This window comes from Halichoeres trimaculatus, unplaced genomic scaffold (genome assembly GCF_033239565.1).
Source record: "Halichoeres trimaculatus isolate MK-OKI-2021-1 unplaced genomic scaffold, fHalTri1.1 fHalTri1_scaffold_3, whole genome shotgun sequence".
NCBI classification, from domain to species: domain Eukaryota; kingdom Metazoa; phylum Chordata; class Actinopteri; order Labriformes; family Labridae; genus Halichoeres; species Halichoeres trimaculatus.
In genome coordinates, this window is record NW_027437181.1 from 42,030,653 (window position 1) to 42,050,598 (window position 19,946).

General features: G+C 42.7%; 2 protein-coding genes across 3 annotated transcripts in view; one reads left to right on the forward strand and one right to left on the reverse strand.

The window, feature by feature from the left end:
• Positions 1 to 5,522, forward strand: part of efl1 (elongation factor like GTPase 1) — a 29,277-nt gene extending 23,755 nt beyond the window's left edge. For both annotated transcript variants that reach the window (XM_074667057.1, XM_074667056.1), the window contains exons 20-23: positions 378 to 582; positions 1,793 to 2,313; positions 3,993 to 4,177; positions 4,304 to 5,522. In XM_074667057.1, coding sequence (XP_074523158.1) covers positions 378 to 582; positions 1,793 to 2,313; positions 3,993 to 4,177; positions 4,304 to 4,492 — 1,100 coding nt within the window. In that variant the 3' untranslated portion in view covers positions 4,493 to 5,522. The remainder of the gene's footprint in view (positions 1 to 377; positions 583 to 1,792; positions 2,314 to 3,992; positions 4,178 to 4,303) is intronic.
• Positions 5,523 to 12,485: 6,963 nt separating this feature from the next.
• Positions 12,486 to 18,141, reverse strand: mex3b (mex-3 RNA binding family member B). Its single transcript, XM_074667134.1, has 3 exons — positions 17,964 to 18,141; positions 17,547 to 17,782; positions 12,486 to 14,944 (listed from the first exon to the last, which is right to left on the reverse strand). The coding sequence occupies exons 1-3, from the start codon at positions 17,978 to 17,980 to the stop codon at positions 13,581 to 13,583; spliced, it is 1,617 nt and encodes a 538-aa protein (XP_074523235.1). The 5' UTR covers positions 17,981 to 18,141; the 3' UTR covers positions 12,486 to 13,580.
• Positions 18,142 to 19,946: the final 1,805 nt, after the last annotated feature.

Sequence of the window (19,946 nt, forward strand, 5' to 3'; positions counted from 1 at the left end):
TCCCAACAACGTAGCCAGTGAGGGAAGAGGATTCCAGAAACAGTCCCTGTTATAAAAGAGTCCTCAACACCTCCTTCACCCTGTGCACATCCCAAACCTCATATTTCCAATCCACCTGTTGATGCACACTTCTTGTTTTATAGTAGCTCACTTGGTGAGCTTCATTTCTTTGCTCCCCCAGCAAAAAAACAAAAAACAAACACCAGGCCAGGTATCTCTGTAGGGTATGCCCCTCAGTTTATAGTAACTCAGAAAACAAATCCAAGATTTAAATTCTAAACCTGAGGGAGAAAATCACCAGTCTGAGGTCAAAAAGTGTGTAAAATGTTATAACATGATTGAAACTCAATCCAACATTAACTTTCTTTTGTCGACAGAGGTGACTTCTCTCCTGGAGAGCAACACAGAGCTGATCCGGACTCTGGAGCACATCAACATGACGCTGAGGGAGAGTAAGAGTCTGGATGTCAGCCTCAGAACCCTCGAAGCCATCGCTGGACTCAAGGCCCAGCTGGAGAGCCTGCTGAAGGGGAGGAAGTGGAGGAATGCTGTGGAGCGCATCTGGGCCTTTGGGCCTCGCAGGTATTCTGTGTTCATATGAAGTGATGAAAGCTGTCAAAGGACCCACAGAGGGGACAGAATTTATGTGAGACAATTTACCTGTTGAAGTGAAAACATGTAAATCAAACATTTGGCTAAATCATCAGGATTACTGAGTTCACCAGTATAATGATCAGGGCCCGTATATATGACCAGGCTGTTGCGAGGAAGACAGACCGTTTATACTAACTGTGGAAAAAATAAAGATTATTGGTATGCATGAGCCAGGTTAACGGCCCAAAGAGTGTTAAATTTAATGGGGGCAGACCCCACTGTTAAAGGCGCTAACAGCAGGATTACAGCACCTGTTCAGCTGTATAAAGACTGACATCACGCTTTGTGTTATTGTTTAAGATGAAATACACACAGACAGCGGACAATCCTTTGGAAGGGTGGTCACGTGTAGCCAAACAGCTAATTTAGATTTAGGAGTCAATTAACAAGTTTAATCGGCTCTTTACTTTTCTTGGTCTGGGTCCTTCAAGATGAGTGTGGTGAAATGTCGGAGTTCATCAACTGCTTTAAGAGTTATTCATGGAGGTACTGGGGCACTGCTGCAGCGCTTGTTTCACAAAGCAGGTTTTATATTACTGATATTATTTCTGAGGCTTTCTACTGTGTGCTGTGGAAACTCCTCACACATTTACTCCATGTGTATTCTTGAAATATAATCTCTATTTCTCCATGCATGTGGCTAACGCTGCAGCCAAACGAGCCGTTCCATAACAGAACATCAGAACTAATGGTCCGTTTGTTTAATGGCTGAACGTGCATACAGGCCCTAGTCTTAACTGAAGTATTTAAAAGGACTTTGGGGAGTTTCTACACTGACAGACACTGTAGCTGTTAGTGAGCAGACCAAAGGACAGCCTTAAATCCTCTTGTAACCTCTTTGTATTGCACCAGGTCAACTGTAAGCTGTGTACATTTAGAACCTCAGAAACCAATGGGCCAAATCACAGAGACTGTACGCAGTCTGTCTTAGAAGACGCAGAGACACACGTTCACTAGTCTTGGAGGACGGCTTTTGTTTTTCAGGTTTTTTAGATCCAACAAATTAGAAAACATCTGCCAAAGTTTATCTTCAAGATCTTTTTCCAGTTTTGTGGTTTTTAGTCCCTGAGTTTAGATGAACCACTAAGGAATTGGACTAATCTGTGGCCTCAAATGTCTCGTTTGTGTTGTTTTTCAGGTGTGGTCCAAACATCCTGCTGAACAGCGTGGAGGACTACCACCGGCTCTCCGTTTGGCAGTGTCTGGGCAATGCAGCCACTGATGTTGGGAGTCAGGCTGCCGTCATACGAGACTATGACAACAGCATCATCAGTGGTTTCCAGCTGGCGACTCTGTCAGGGCCCATGTGTGAGGAGCCTCTGATGGGGGTCTGCTTCTCTGTGGAGAGGTGGGAAGTTCAGTCATCAACCCTCCCTCAACACCAGGACCAACAGGAGGAGAACGCTGCGTGTCTGGAAGCGTCTGAAGCCGGCACAGCTGAAGAAGGGGGTATCAAGAATTTGTCTGAGGGTCCATCAGGAGGGCTGAGCCAGATGAAGTCCAGGCCTGAAGCTGCCTCTGCAGACTGCTACGGGCCTGTGTCCGGCCAGCTCATCGCCGCCATGAAGGAGGCTTGTCGCCAGGCATTCCAGGCTCAGCCACAGAGGCTCATGGCTGCGATGTACACCTGTGAGATCATGGCCACCGCTGAAGTGCTAGGTAAGAGAAATACAGCAACGCTCCGCCTCTTTATTTATACTACCTGATTTACAGGTGTAACAGGGGGATTGGTGATCAACAACAGACTGACTCCCAGCTACCGCCATGCTCTGACACTTCAGAAAAAGACTTTGGATTTAAAAGAAAGAAGATTGTCCAGGCTGACTACACCCAGCAGGAGTGAATTAGATTGACAACTCAATCACTGTCCTGTTGATAGGTTCAAAAAAATGGAGGCTAAAGACTAAAACACAAGCTAATGGCTAAGACATGGGCTGTCAGCTGCTAAATATAGTAAGCTACTAAACTGCATACAGACTGACAGTGCTAACTTGTTGTCACGTTAGCCCACAGATGCCTTGGAGCACTGGGATGACGATAGCACTACATATAGCCGGCTGCAACAATGTTTGCTTGATGTCAGGTTTCAAACAACAGCTCTACGTAACTGTACTGATAAATACCTTACCTTGTTGCGTTGTATCCAGTAAAAAGTCGACTTGAACAAAGAAAATTTGTTTTGATCCTATCTCAATTTAATTTCAAAACAAACAAGCACCTTGCTAAAAGTCCTTCTGGGCCAGAAGGTGGCGATACAGTCCAATCGAAACAGATCCTCCTCACAGTATCTTTAACAAATTCAATAACTCAGCCCAGCTGAAAAATGGGTTAAAACAAGATTTAAAGTCCTCAAAACTTGAGCGCCAGGTCGTTTCTTTAAGCATCAGCCTTGGTTCATACTCCATATGCCTCCAATAACACTGAACGACATGTTCACAGTTAAACTAAAATGTACCGATTAGATAAGGGTGCTGAGACAATGACAAAGGTCAATCAGCAAAAAATGAAACCACAGAAGGAGAAGATGAGTTGACATCTTAATGTGTAGCACTGCAGTTAGCCTGTTAGCATGGAGGAGTTTCAGCCTGTGCTGCTGTTGATCCAGCTTTAGCGTTTTGCAGATGGAATCCTTGACACTTTAGGAGACGAGCACTATTGACAAAGCCATCCTCAGACAAAGCTGTTTCTAAAAGCCAGAACAACCGGACCACTCTGCCGTTGACAGCTTAAAGAGATCGACCCAAGGTTTGGCTTTAATGAAGCTCGTTGATGAAGGACTTTAAGGACTTCTCAAACAGCTTTAGATCATCACTACAAACTGATCTGATGAGGAGATTGTGACATATGTAAAAAACTAAACCAGGATGCCAACTGGGTGTAACCTGGATCTCCACTGACACGTTCAGCTGAAGGTCTCCAGTTTACAGGGTCACTCTTTAAACTGGAACACCGGGAGCTGACAGAGACACATTCACACTATCAAGCTCAAAGAAGACTGATGGTTAGGAGGGACTAAACCAAGTCCATCACAGCTGGGGTCAGCTTATTAAGTCCTGGGGTAAACTTGATACCCAGAACTAAATTTAGACTGCAGTTCCCTGGAAACTTGTTGGTTGATGGGGTTAGAAGGCTCCTGTAGTCAGTGGTTGTTGAGCGTTGTTGTGCAGACAGACAGACAAGACACATCATTATTTCTTCTGGACAAAAACACGCAAGTGTGTGCCAAGGTCTAAATCCAAACATATTCCTCTCATTCATGTATTTCCTGTCACCTGAATTTAAAACTGTAACAGGAGATTTGTCATGTTCCAAATGTTCAAAGTGTGTTCTTGTACCAGGGCGAGTGTACGGCGTGCTGGGGAAACGAGAGGGGCGTGTCCTTCATGAAGAGATGAAGGAGGGAACAGACATGTTCATCATCAAGGCTGTTCTTCCTGTGGCTGAGAGCTTCGGGTTTGCCGATCAGATCAGAAAGAGAACCAGTGGACTGGCCAGTCCCCAACTGGTCTTCAGCCACTGGGAGGCAAGTAAAAGATTTACGTTTGTTCATGAGCTGTGACGGTGAGCAGCAGAATCACAAATAGGACTCCAAAACCTGAGACCTTAATTGTAGTATCGTTGAATTCGTCTCCTCTACTCTTCCTCCCAGGTGATTGCCAGTGACCCGTACTGGGTTCCCACCACAGAGGAAGAATATCTGCACTTTGGAGAGAAAGCCGACTCTGCTAACCAGGCCCTCAAATACATGAATGCTGTCCGGCGGCGTAAAGGCTTATACGTGGAAGAAAAAATTGTGGAGCACGCAGAGAAGCAGAGAACGCTAAGCAAGAATAAGTAGAGACAGACGCCATCATCTGAAGCTATTTTTAAATTAAACTGTTTGTTTCTAAGACATGGTTCTGCATTAAGAGAGCATGTGCGATACCTGCTGACCAATCTGATGGTTCCATTGAAACTTCAGTACTGATTCAATTGTGTTGGAACTTGTAAATGAACGCGAGTTGTCATGATGCTTAAGATGTGTTATTTTGCTGACCGGCAATAAAACGATGAAAATGGAATGATCTCTGTAACACAGATCAGGTTAACAACCTCAATGTCACCAAAGGCTGCGTAAAGAATGAATATTTATGTCTGTAAATATGAACTTCCATTTAAGGTCCAGATACGGCTTAAGATGGAAGGACTGATCATTTGCGAGTGATTTTTTTTATTTCAGTGTATTAATTTAAACAAAGGAGACAGACATGAATCCATACCATCAAACCCATCAAGCAATGCTCATTTACGGTTTATGTTTATTATGATTTATGTTTATGATTGTATGACAAAGCCTATAATGCTCTGGACTTTAAGTAGTCCAGATCATCCATCTGTCTGTTTCAGTTTGTTGTCCTCTGTCGCCACCATGTGGCATACTCAGGTTAGAACCATAGACAAGAAAGAGGTGGCAGTGTTCTGCGGTACTTTCCTGATCACATGGGGAGTTTATTTTCCATGTTAAAGCTCAGGACGCGTCAGCAGTTAAGGAGCACACACTTTTGACACACTTTGAATCCAACATCATCAAAAGTTAGAGAAATGCTTTTATGTTTATGTTTGTGTATAAGAGGAAACAGAAAGTAAGTCTTATCAGATGTTAAGAACTATGTCATTGCAAAGCTACTTTTCAGTAAACTCCCTGAACTTGTTTTTCTCCTTTTTCACTTTTGTCTCTTGATGTGCACACTACAAGCCAAAAGTTTGGAAGCAACTTAAAGTTTCTGTTCTCAGAGTCTTTCTTAAAAAGCAGCACGAGTTATCTGTACTTTGGGATGCATGTACTGCATGATTAGACTTTGCTTTAGATAATATGCACTATTTTCCTCAGTTTACCTTTAGGTATACGCTGATGTTACCAGACTGATGCTGAATAAATGTCAGCCATAGAAAAGAAGGGCTGTGTTTGAGGGTCTAGAAGAGTTGCAGGAGTCACAACTTCATTGCAAAAAAAAAAAAAAAAATATATATATATATATATATATATATATATATATATATATATATATATATATATATATATATATATATATATATATAAGCAAATCTCAGTTTGCATTTTTCACTTTAATTTTATGGCTTTTGAAAGTCTGCAGACAGAAATCATTGTTTGAAGTCAACAGTTTCATGAAGGAGGAACAGCACAACTCCATCCTCCAGCATCATGCTGCTCCATCTGGACTCAGACTTGTGGGGCCAAAGTCTGTTTTACTGTGAGATAATGACCCTAAGCATTCTGCCGCGCTCTGTCAAGGTTACCCAGACAAAAGCAGAAGAGGAAAAGAGTTCTCCAAAGAGGATTTGGCTCCCTCAGTCTCCAGACCTCTCTAACTGAGCTTGTGCAGGATGAACTGGATCAATCAGTCAGAAAAGCATGTCCCACATTGCACCAGTCTCTGACTGATGAACTTCAGAGAGCTTGGAATGCTAATCCTGATGCACACCTTAAAACACTTGAACAAATGCCTTATAAATGTCCTGCTGTTGTTTAAGGCAGAGGAGGTTATTCTGAAGAAAACAAGACAAACTAATGATAGTTATCTGATGATAGTAAAAAAAAGCGTGTCTGATAGTTTTCTCTTTACATAATCATGTTTACTTGGTTGTAAACAACCAACAATGACGCTGTGGGCTTTTTTTTGTGTGTGAATACTTTGATCTTTTTTCCAAACTTTTGGCCTGCAGTGTAACTTTTCCACAGGGGTGAGTAAAAAAACCAGCTGGTAAATCAGTCATTCAGACGGATGGAGGAGCTGAGCGACTGAAATCCTGCTGATGTTTGGAAGAAGTGAAGGATAAGATCGATGATCAGCTGACGCTGTTCCTCTGTGGCTTTCTCTCTGCACAGCTTCGACCTTCAAAGGGTTTCAGGAGGTCCGATCTTCATGGGGAAGCAGCACCCACCACTATAACATGTGAAACATCACCCATAGGAGTCCAGTATCTGGTAGGGAATGTTAGCAGCAGTGTGTGGATGGTTTTTCTGAAAACACCACCATCACCAGTGAAGCCAAAATGTCCAGTTTGTGTTTTCATACTTTTGATTTTCAGCCACAATCAGCCGCAGTCCCCCAGCCTGGGTTCCCTCTGACTGGGTAAGTGGTGCATCATGTGTCTTTCATTGGCCCTCGTGACGTCCAGGTTCAATTTCAGAACAGCCCTGGCCCCCGTACCAGACTTAAATGTGAGCGTTTTTTAAAAAATTGAACTTAACTAACTTTTTTCAGTACAGTACAACTTATACATTTTTCCTTTTTTTTCCCCAGCTGTACGCTCTTACATACCTCCATAGGTGATTTAGGATAGACAAACAAAGAAAACAATGACACATAGTAAATGAAAAAAAAAGGCCCCAAACCAAGTCAAAAACAAGATGACTGCATTTTGATATACAACAGGGGGGTTTTACATCACTTAGAAGTTTTATTATTATTGCAGAAATAACAGTAGCATAGGTCCCCATCATCTAATAAAGGTGACTTCCTGGAGCCTTAGTGAGAATGTGATAGTCCTGTTTGAGAATGAAATATCAAATGTCGGTGATGAGTGAATAATCAAAATGTTGAAAATAAACCAAAGCTATGATAATACATAAAAGTGTTAGCACATACAGAGACTTGGCTGGGAGGGTGATACTGACTCTGAGTGCTTCCTGCTCATTTCACTCCAACATTTAAAGAAAGATATCTGAGAAAATGTTTATCAAGAAAAAAAAGCCTGAGTTTGTGAAACAAAAAACAAAGCTTGTTCAGTCAGTGATTTTCTCTTATTTTCGGTAGAACGTTTCTTTTTAGACTTAGTATGAGCCACATTCATCTGACCAGCCTCGAAGGAATTTTTGTTTCAGGTTATTAAGAGAAAAAAATGAGCTCTCAATTGCTGCAACAAGTAAAAACATCTGCCAAAGGAACAAGAGAAAAGTTACTTGTATCAAGACATTTTTCTAGTTTCAAACAAATTTTTCTTGCTCAATTGGCAGATTGTTTTACTTTTAACAACAAGTTAAGACCTCATTTTGCCTTTAAATAGCTTGATATGAGCTACATTTAACTTATAAGTCCAGAAAATGTCAAAAACTCTTGGTAAGATTTCATTTTTTGCATTTTTTCTTTCAATCCTTTCGTTCCTCTTGATTCACCTGTCCTTAAAAAAAGAAAAAAACAGTTGTGCAGACTTTTTTCCATTTTGCTGCTTAAGTGTCTGAAATGGTTGAGAAACTTAAACCTTGTGACTTTTATGAAGAAAAATTTGTGTTGTGCAACCTTCAACACTGGATTAGAGGAGATGGATTGGTTTCTTTGGCTGTGATAGATATAGTAGAAAACAGCAGCAGAGGTGGATGAAAAGGGGCGTGCAGCTGTTTTTATTGATTTACGCAAAGCATGTGACAGAACAGACTGTTCCTAACCGCTGCAGAAATCGGAAAGCTCTGACATGTAGAAGGAGTGAACACCAACATGGACTGAATTAAGGAGCAGGAAGTGAGCTAGTTTGGTTAAAAACGCTGATATTAGATCCTTATCACACCATGATAACTCAATCAGTGAGGATAAAATTACATGTAAGGAGTTTAGAGGAAACAGGCTTTATCTAGAATAACTCAGTATTTAACCCCTGGTTTCCTTTCTTCTGTCTGTCAGATGGACTCCAGCACAGGGCATGTTTGGCCCTGATGTCTTGGGGCCCAACAGGAGGGGCCTGAGTTTAAAGTATCACAGGGAAAACAGAGTGGGCTGGTGGGGTCTGTCTTTGAGGAGATGATGAAACACTGTATTTCACATTCAGTTTGTACTTGTGTAATCATCATTGAACATATCATATTTGATACATAAGTTTCAAAGAACTCTGTTTCTTTAACTTGATAAAAACCTGTTAAAATAGAAAAAAGAGGACTATCATTCCACTACAGGCAGCTGAAGTTGTTTTTTTCGCCCTTTTCTAAATGGCTGCTGTCATGGAATCATCCATACACTAATATTCAGTAAATCATCAATAATTTTCAACAAGTTGCGTTAAGAATTGCATCTCAATTCTTACTCATTTTTTAAGGAAGGTTTTTCTGCGCTGAAAGAATGCACAATTAGAAAAAACTTCACTGATAAAGTTGTCCAAACACCGGCTGTTACCTTGTCAAATGGTTAGACTCTGTTTCTGGTACCTCAAACTCACTCCGTCTTTGGTCAAAGAGCGTTCAGTGTTTTTGCTTATTCGTCTTGGTCTGAGCTAAGTAAGTAAGTAAGTAAGTAAACTTTATTTGTATAGTACTTTTTACGGACACAAGTCACAAAGTGCTTCACAGTAGAAAAACATAGTACACTAACCATAAAACAACATACTTAAAAGCAACATACTTAAAAACATAGTACAACTAAAACATAAAACAACATCTAAAATCACAATGCTCAATCAGTGCCACCACTGGACGTGTTAGGACGCGAATGCTCGCCTAAATAAATGTGTCTTCAAGAGCTTTTTGAAGGTGTCCACTGAGTCCAGGGAGCGCAGGTCCTGGGGAAGTTCATTCCAAAGTCAAGGAGCAACAGCTTTAAAGGATCGGTCACCCCGTTTTAAAGCGGGTTTGAGGAACCATCAACAAGTTTTCCCCAGACGATCTCAGGCTTCTGGCTGAGCTATACGGCTTGATTAAATCCACAATGTAAAAAGGTGCCTGTCCATGCAGGGCTCGGAAAGTTAGCAATAAGATTTAAATTGAAAACGGTAGGCAACTGGAAGCCAGTGGAAAGACTTGAGTACTGGTGTGATGTGAGCTCTCCTGCTGGTGCTAGCCAAGAGCCTTGCAGCTGCATTTTGGACTAACTGCAGACCAAGGTTGTAATAGTTAACTAAAACGAAACTAAAAACGAAAACTAAAATTTAAAATTCATTGCAGTTAACTCAAACTAATAAAAACTAGAAAAGAAAAGAAAAACGATAAGTAAACTAAAACTGTATTTTGTGTTCACAAAACTAACTGAAACTAACTAAAATGATAGACAAAATTCCCTTTGTTATAGTTTTTGACAATATTAATACCCTTTAGGATTTAAATTAATCCGACACATTTTCCCAACCAATTTTAGACAGTTTTAGGCAGTTGTCAGTGCTGCACAGCACCATCATAGCGGCGTATAGGGACGAGCTTGTTTACTGCACTGACTGGCTGTGCGCTGTGCTGCAACAAAACATAGATGTTGTTTGGAGCAATGAATCAGAGCATCTATAATAGTTTGTTACAGAGTCCAAGTTTTTATTGTATTTGAGTCTGCCTGTATTGTTACAGAGTCCAAGTTTTTATTTATTGAAGCTCATATTATATTGTTTTTTTATATAATTTATGTTAATATTATTTTTATGTAATTTATGTCAACATTATTTTATATAATTTATGCTTATATTTTTTATACTAAGTTTATATTATTTTCATGTGTTTAAGGCAGCAGCCAACAGTTCAGTATCCGCATTGACTGAGCAGTGAGCACTACGTTGGACTTGAAAATAAACAGTATGACAAAATATTTACTCTGGCCTTTTTGAAACCTGCACCTGGTTAATAAGGTATGAAAAAACTAAAACAAAACTGAAACTAAACTAAAACTAAACTAAAACTAATCCTTGTTGCAAAAATCAAAACTAGATAAAAACTAGAATACCTGCTCTAAAACTAAAACTAAACTGTAATGGAAAATTAAATGTCAAAACTAACTAAAAATAAACTATAATGACAAATCCAAAACTATTATAACCTTGCTGCAGATGAGCCAAGGCTTTCTTGTTCAGGCAGGTAAAGAGACTGTTGCAGTAGTCTAAACGTGAGGACACAAAGGCATGAATAATCATCTCAAGCTCCTGTTTAGACACCATGGACCTGAGCTTAGCAATATTACGCAGCTGAAAAAAAACAGTTTTTTAACCAACTGCCTTGAGTGGTGCTCTAGTGACATGGCCTCATCAAAACTTACCCCTAGATTCCTCAGCTTAGTTTTGACTGAAAGGCTCAAATCGCCTAAGTGCTGTTTAATGCTGGGAATTGCACTGTCTGGGGCAACAATAAGTGTTTCCGTTTTGTCAGCATTCAGTTGGAGACTGTTGTCACTTAACCACTGTTTAACTTTTGTTTAACAGTTGAATAAGGAGCTCACTTTGAGAATTTCAGATGTTTTAAATGAGCAGTACAGCTGAAGGTCATCGGCAAATAAGTGATGGAAAACATCATGATACTGCTTAATTGACTTGCCGAGAGGAAGAACATACATCAAAAACAAGAGCGGTCCCAAAACAGAGCCCTGGGGCACACCACACCACAAGTTGCCGGGCTTAGACAATATGTGGTTAGTAGACACACTAAAACTTCTTCCAGCTAAAAAAGGAAGTAAACCATTGTAACACTGGACCAGACATCCCTATCAGATCCCGCAATCTGTTAATCAGAATCTGGTGGTCAACAGTGTCAAAGGCCGAAGACAGATCTAACAGGACCAACACAGTACACCTTCCTGAGTCAGCGGACATCATAATGTCACTAGACACTTTCAGTAATGCGGTTTCTGTGGAATGATGTTTATGAAATCCTGACTGAAAGGTGTCATAGATGCCGTATGACTCTAGAAATGAGGTCAGTTGTTTTGCAGCCACCTTCTCCAACATTTTGCTACAAGACCATCTGAAACTGGACAATTATGTTTGTTTGGACAATTTCAAATCCAGGATCAAGGATCATCTGATGAGCCTGTGCACTTGTTATTTCCGAATGTTGCTAATTAATGAGCTTGTTGTATTGATTTCTTTCTGTCTATTGGCTCTGTCTTGTCATCTGTGCTGCTGTCTTGGCCAAGACTCGCTTGTAAAAGAGATCTTGCGGCTCACTGGGATTATTTCTAGTAAAATAAGCTTGCATAGATAGAAATAAATCTTTCATTTCAACACAGAGACGCCCAGACCCCTGTTCCAATCAGCTTTATCCCACACTGATCCGGTTGATGCTTAGAGCTCCTCTATAAGGTCATTGACACCGGATTACTTGACTATCGGAGTATAAGGAGTGAAAATGAGACGTTTTTAAACGAGGTCTGACTGCAGATATTAATGACAAATCATCTCTCGTTATCCTTTGTGCTTATCAAATGTTGGTTATAACACACAGTATAGCCATGGTAGAGTTATGGTGAGCTTTTGATGTTTCAGAGGCCTGAGAGGTTTGGTCTCAGCAGGTTTGTGTTGGGTTAAGGCTGTGGGACCCAGCGATGTAGCCCTTAATGACACCCAGGGTCCAAGCACCCTCACCCCTCCCATTTCCTGTCTTTTTCAAACTTCCCACTTAATACAGGCAAAAAGCCTCCACAGATGGACTGATTCTATTTTTATCCAGGGTTAAAGTTGTGATTCTCACACACCTCAGGTAGATTTGGATCCCCACCCTGGTCTTTGGAGCTGGTTGGCTGTAAAGGAGCTGAGCAGTGGCAGGTTGGCTCACTCCCACTGTGGAATCGTCACAGTCTGCTCTCAATAATTAGGCCACTGTGATAATCCTGCTGCCTCCAGGCTTACCTAAGGGAGCCCTGTGGGTCAAATGTAAACTATCACACTTATATAAACGGCCTCCTCACATCTGTCTGCTCTGAGCACAAGCAGGACACCACACACACACATCCACACACCCACACACCCACACACACACACACACCCACACACACACACCCACACACACACACACACACACACACACACACACACACACACACGCACACACACAACACACAGACTCTCCTGAACATACCTCTTTATTGGACTTGTATATAAATACTTAAAAAAATGTGAAATAGCACCTTTACTTAAGGTTTACATTTTATCACTTATGATTTAAACATCAGAAAAATAAACTCTTGATACATTTCAAATCTGGTTTCAGCAAATATAACAATAACATTTGACCACTGATCCTTTATCATAAAATAAAGTGTACTTTGTTCTTAAAATCTGCTTAAATTTCATTACGCTCAAGGAAAATCCCCAGCATATACAGAAACGAGTTGTAAACAAATGTATTAAAATAGAAATACTAAAACTACAGTGGTGCAACAGAAGCCTGTAAATCCCACTGGATCTAATTCATACAAATTTAAGACAGCATAGATGTTCAACTTACTAAGTAACGTACCTTCAATTTTATGCTTCACTCGCATAATTATGCTTTTAGTTAGTGAATTAAAAAATATGCTGGGTGAAGAATGTTTAAAATACTTTTTATGCGATACATATAAAAACTCCACCCTCTCCTCCTCATTGTAGTCATGCAGTAAACATCGCCATAAGGCTGTAATAAGAAAATAAAAAAATTCAACCCAGCTACAAAAAAGCTCACCGAACATAAATAATGATATCTGTAAACATCTTTAAACATCATAACAAATATAATCTTCAAGTCGAAAAAAAGGATAAAGTATTTCAATCTGTGTCGATGTCGTTTCAGACTCTTGCGGAAATATACATTTAGACGTAGGATATGTTTAACCCCTTAAACCAGTCATGGCCTGCCTCCTGTTTACATTCAATCCAAGATACAGGATGGCTCAGCCCCTAACAGTCTGCAGGTTGGCCTCGGCACATACACCCGGGCACCCCTGGGTAAATAAAGGGGACACTTTACAAAAACTACTGGATACTATGCTGTTATAATTTAAACATGCACTTAGATGATAGAAAATACCTCCCCAGGCTGCAGCGTCTCATGATGGACTCCTGCACAGCTCCAAAGGATGCCTGTTGTTCTCTTTACACGGCATCTTCTTCATTACAGATTTATATATATTTTCGTATGTACATACCAAACTGACGTTGTGTTTTGTCTCTGAAAGCGGTGTGAGAAATCTTCTGTCACTGCTGAAAGGGTCTTATGAAAAGATGCGTATGGCTTGAGTGACACCGATGTGGCAGACGGGGCATTTAGGCTCAATCTGCTCACAGATACGGACGGCACACTCCATACAGAAGAGGTTGTGCCCACAAGGAACCAGAGCGGCGATGACCTCGCTCTCAAAGCACACTGAACAATCCCGGCTGCCTTTACGACTGGAGGAAGAGGAGGAAGAGGAGGAGGATGAGGGAGAAGATGAAGCAAAGGAGTCACATGCCACCTCATGGAGATGAGAGCCCGGCAGGGAGTAGCTGCTGAAACTGAGAGGGCTTCCTCCAGGGTCAGTGTGGGTCAGTGGGTGTTCAGTGGGGCCTCCAGGGTGGCTGTGGAGGGGCTGTGAGGGACAACCATTGACCCTCTTCCCACTGACCACTGCTCCATTGTTCCTTAAAGAGAGGTTGGGGGGAAACATATCTGAGGAGGAGGAGGGAGAACTGCCTCCAGTGGAAGAAGGGGTGATGACACCTTCATTCTGCGACCACAGGAGGCCGGCTGTGGTGGGAGTGGGGTCGAACCCTGGTGAGGAGTCGAAGGAGTGGTCGGTGCAGGCGGGTGAGATCACTTCCCCTCTGTAAACAAACATGTTGCTGTTTGTGTTGACATTGATGGAGTTGTTGTTGTTGTTGCTGTTGTTGTTGGAGGTGGTGTAGCTCGGTGAGGGCCTGTCAGGGCTGTAGTCGGCCACGCAGGAACTGCTGTTCCCAAAGTAAGAGTCAGTGGAGGCGCTGCCCAGGGAGGAGGAGGAGTCGTTGCGGTAGTTGGAGAAGGGTTTCCGTGTGGAGGTCGGGGTCATCCCAACGCTGAGCTTGGACCACAGGTTGGAGTGCCCGTGGAGATCAAAACCAACATCCGTCCCATTGGCGTGGAAGTCGTTGTCGTCCTGTAGCTCGATTAGGCCTCCTGTCCTCATGGCGATGTGGGCTTCGATTTCCTCACGCGCTCTGTCCACGTTCTCCGGCATTCCCGTCACCTCAAACACTGGCTCTTTGTCCCGGCTGGGGGTCACGATGTAAGTGTGGGTCTGCTGCTGGATGCGCTTGACCGTGGCGCCCTTTGGACCGACCACAAGTCCGACCACACGGTAGGGCACCCGGACCTGAATGGTGGTCTGTCCGGGCAAATTTGGCGGTCCAGGTGCTGGGGTGCTGCTCCTGTTCAGGCTGGTGTTCTTGTTCCTTGAAGCCCTGATCATGGAGAAGTGCTCAGCGGCGGAGATGATCTCCCTTCTGGCCATGGCCACATCCTCTCTCCTGCCGGTCACCACGAACACAGGCTCCTCGCCTCGCACCGGGGTCTTGATGTAGGTGTTGGTCTTTCCTCTGAGGGCTTTGATCTTGCAACCTGTGGTATGCACACAAGGCAAAAATGAGGGAAGGTTGCATAATAACAGAGCTCAAAGTGAGTCACCACGACTTCAGTCTGTCCCTAACATGTTTATTTTTGCCTCACAGCCGAAGATTATTTTAGACACCAGGTCTGACCCCAGTGTGACTCCTACACAAAAAACAAAAATCACCTCTGGATCTCAGGCCAACAGCTGCTTCTACACTCTTTGTTCTATGTTTACACCCAAGCCTATTTCATGGCTCCATGGTCTCATTGGATGTGTGAAGTTTGCTCCTCATCAGTCTCACTGTTTGGCACTGTCAGTTTTCACTTCACTTTAGGGCTAAATAATTTTAGAAAACTGTCTAATTGCGATTATTTTAGAACAATATCATGATTGGGGGGGGGGGTTCGTCTTCTGCATGCTGTTTCCCACAATGCACAGCACTGATGCTGTTTGTTTCTGCGGGTGGCACTCAAGTTGAAGTGAATTTGTCTCTTTTTAAACTTGCTTTTACTCTTCTTTTAATGCACTTTTACTGATACTTTATGTCTCTGCTACTGATGTAAGGTGACCTTGAGTGCTATGAAAGGCGCCCTGAAATAAAATGTATTATTATTATTTAATTTTTACCACCATCTACTAAAATGAGTTGCCATTATAACTACAATACAACAACACTAACGTTAGACGGTTCATGAGACAGAAGTGAAGTGATGCCAAAAACTCTTTTAACCCTGTCAATTCTAGTCTTAAAGAGGTGTTTACATCTACAAATTCATTAAAGCCTAAATAAAACACTAATGTAATTTTAAAAACAATATGTGAATTGTAAAGAAGTGTTTCTCACCAGCTGTAAAAATAAAAAGTCAATTCCTTTCAGATTTATTTTTAGTACACAACACAACTTTTGGTGTCAGACTGAAAATCAAATATGAAGATTCTGCTTTGACATATTTTTTCCTTTTAATGGTTGTAAGTCATACAAACAGTATCCTGAATTGACCAAAAAAAAAAAAAAACACTTTACACTTACTAAAACTGACATTGACATTACTTAAAAATACTCCTCTCTGAAATCTAATCACCATTTTCTTCTCTTGCTTAATATTGTTCATATTTTATTTATTTTTTCTGTTTTGTATTATTCTTGTATCTCCAACACCAATTTATTATAAATACTCTGGTAATCTTTTTGCATATCAACCACTAACATGTCTAGATGTACCCACGGTTTGTTTTGTACACTTACACCTAAAGCAACTAAAAAAAAAATCCTTCAGCTCCTTAAGCCTTGTGCCAGATCATCTTGTCTATTCGTTCCTGTGCCACCTTGCTTATTCCTCCTTTTAAGTTTTGATCACTGATTTTATGCTGTGTATTTGTAGTTACTGTGCTTCTCTCATTTAGGCTGGTAAAGCTGTGATTTCTTCTTGTTTCTTTGTTCTTAGCCTCAGGCGTTTCAGTTGTGATTATGCTTTGATACTTTGCCTTTTGTTAACCTTGCTTGCTATAATAAAGCCCCTTTCTATCAGTTATGTGTTTGGGTCCTTCCCACCAGTTTCTGTCATCCATAGTGTAAAATGTGGTGCATAGGTATAAATCTCCTCAGGACCAAAACGAGAAGTGTGGAAAAAAATAACATGATGAGTAATGCACTCAAACTCCGCATATTTTAAGTCTGATAACCAAGTAGATCTAGGTTAGCTCCTTCAGCCACATGCTGAAGTCTCCCTGCAGGACACACTTGCTTTCACTGTGATGCAGCAGTGTGTGAATGTGTATGTATGAGTTTGGAAACTACCTCTGGTCCCCAGACTCTAACTTCAGTGTGTGTGGGGAAAACAGTGGTTGGTATAATGGTGGTGAATGCATCTGAAGGTTTATGGTGGTGGTTAGTTGTTAAGGTGTTTTGTTGCAGCCCTCCAGCTGCTGGTGGTGTTTGCATGGTCTGTGCAGCAGCGGGGCAGCACCTGAGGTGAGCTAAGATCGTGACCGTTTTCCTTTTAGGTTCCTCACAGAAGAACATTATCAGTGATTTAACTCCATTCATCACGTGAAGGATGATTAGGATGGCAGTGTTCCCTCTGGTGACCTCAGTCTTTGTTCATGGCCCTGATCCCTCCCTCTGTCTATGAGGGTAAGGGTTATATAAATGTATGCATACCATTATATTTATATAGATACATATAAAACCTGCATGCGGGATGCAGGCTGCTCCTTGCTTCCCTGCAGCTCTGCATGATCAGAAACACTTTCTGCTTCATTCACTTTATTCTCCCACCCACCTGTCTGCATTTACAGGACCAACGGGCCACGTCTGACGGTGTTGTCCAGAGATCACAACAATAAGTGGGAATTCGTGCTCTCTGCAAACCCTCTGCGCCTCACATGGAGATAATTAGCCTCATTAAACGCCCGTGTATGCCACTTCAGACAGGCACCACCAGGTTAAATACGCGCAGTGTGGGAGTGCATGGCTCTCTGTTCCTCCCACACAGACCCACGGCTCGGGACGTGCTCAGACCTTAGAGGTCTGGGTGAACGGTCGGCCCCGCACGGCCCACCTGAAGACGTGATAAAACTATGAAGAAGAAGAAATGCTGAAACACACACCCTGTCTGCCAACGATCTCGGCCACATGCTCGGAGCTGGGCACCGGGACGCACTCCGTCATGTTGACGCTCCTCTTCTTGGGCTCCTGGTCGTTGTCGAAGAGGACGTTCTCGTCGTTGTCCAAGTCGAGCAGGGAAAGGTGGTCCAGGGCGATCTGCAGGGCTCTTTGGTCGTCCGGCGCGTCCCCCTGGACGCTGCTGTCCGCAAAGACAGAGCTGGGCATCTTCGCAGCGGTGCTGTATTGAATGGAAGCCAAAGGAGGGTGGGTAAAAATGAGAAACCGGGTGAAAAAGAAAGGACAGGGAGGGGGTGCGGTTTTCAATGAAGACTGGTCGGTGCAAACAAACCAGTGCGGCTCACAGGAGAAGCAGAACAGTCATAAGAGGAAGAAAAAGCATGCACTCCTTTGTTTCCTACAGAAAATGGATGTCCATGGTGGAGCCTGGCCGGGCTTCGAGGATCAGACGCGTTTGTTCCAGGGCCGGAGCTAAGATGATGTTAGTATTCCTCCAGACAAAGGGCCCCTCCCCTGGCTCCCTTCAGGTCCTCTCTCACTCCTGTCTGAGACTTTGCAGACCCAGACAGAGCGTGATGGTCAGGTGACGTCACCGCCTGGGCAGGGTCGATGCAGTGCAGAGAGCTCATTTGCATATCCCTGAGCTGATTGGCTGCTCTGTGGTTGATTGGGCGAGGCTCAGTCTTAAAGGACACCCGCTTTCATTGGCACTAATGTTTTTTTCCTGCTGTTCTTTCATTCAACATATCCCTGCTCAGAGTTACATCTGTGATCCTGGACTGCTCTAGTCTGTGGGGGCACTGCAGCCTCAGACCCAGACAGACATGTGCAGCCTCATCACTGGTGTTTGTTGTTTGGTATTAGACATGAGCCAGCTGCTTAGAGGTGATTACTGGCGTGCCTTTAAATGAGAGGGAGGAAAGCTTAGCCCGGTCTAACCCAGAGAGCAGCAGAGACAGAGAGGGCTTAGGGATTGCCCTGACACTCACGATCCTGTAGACACAGACAGTGGGTCACAGTAAACTGCAGGTCACAGGATGCAGAGCAGCCTGTCTGCACACTGCTCTGCTAAACTCTGACCTCATATGGCCCACAACACAACATGATCAATGCAAAGTCTTCCTGCTGCATTCTCTGGTCGTGAAGATTACACTGTCCTGAAGCTCCTGTAAAGTTTCTCAGACACATACATATAAAAACACTGAAAGGTAAAGCCTCCCTTACACTGTTTCCAGTGTTTTTTTTTCAGTGATAAGATTGATCAAATATATATACTGAGTATTTCCGACTCTATATTGATGTCCAGAGTACAAACAAAAGAATTGCGATACTTGATCAAACTTACACGAGGCTACAACCGGTGTAGCATAGCTTGTTTACATTCCCTACAGCTGAAAGGAGGAGGGGCGACGGAGCGCACTAGCACTGGGCAGAAGGATAAATGACCAGTTAGTTAGGTCCAGATAAATGTTTATATTTCCGAAGACTTAATGCACTTAAAAAAATATGCGGAGAAAATAGCCTTTGAATTTGGTACCGTCTCTCCCTGTTAGCGTCTATTTCCTCGTCACCATCGATTAAAGTTTGTGTCTTACTGAGGGAGAGGAGACAACTTTCTACTGTATCTAATGTCCTTAGTGGTCACATAGAGCTCATACAACCCCACTTCAAAAAAACTGAACTATCCCTTTAATTCCACCGCACGTGCTGTGCAGCGCAGCGCCGCGCAGTGCCGCACCTTTGAAATGTAATGCGGAGCACTTAGCTTCCATTGTAATCTATCAGGCAAATCCCACTGTATGCGCTGCCTAAGAGCTGGAAGCTGGAAGAGCGAGAAATACGCTTCAGGTCTACTTTCTGCGTGGCCGTTTCCAAACCTCGTAAATTCACTGTCAATAAGAAAGCACTAGACAGGAAGTCACTGTGTGAAGTACCTGGAAGATTCCAAATAAAACACAATGCACAAACTCTCAATGGTACATTTCCCCCATATGTTCGAAATACGTCACATCTGGAGGCACGTGCATCAGGTAAACAGTCAGTCAGAGGGTCCAAGACGCAACATGACGCCATGGATGAAGAGAAGCTGATCTTAGAAGTGGAGAAGTTAAACATTCTGTATGTTCCCAAACATTCTTTTTATAAGGATACAGGCAGAAAGGACAAGGTGTGGACTGACATATCAAGAGTAATGGGAGTGGATGGTTGTGTGATATCGCTATTCACATGAGAGCCTGTGACTCATCGAGGACCAGCCCTCCCCCTCCGAATTGAGCGGCGCAGCGCTGCTTCTAGTGGGGTTTGACAATTGGAGCAAGACCGCGGCGCGGCTCGTGCGGTGGAATTTAGGGGTTAGTCTTTTAGTGTAGGTGCCTATCAGTGTG

Excerpts from the sequence above, each read along its gene's own strand:
- mex3b (XM_074667134.1), bottom strand. Across the intron at positions 14,945-17,546 it reads CGAGATCGTTGGCAGACAGG|GTTGCAAGATCAAAGCCCTC; the intron begins GTGTGTGTTTCA and ends TGCATACCACAG.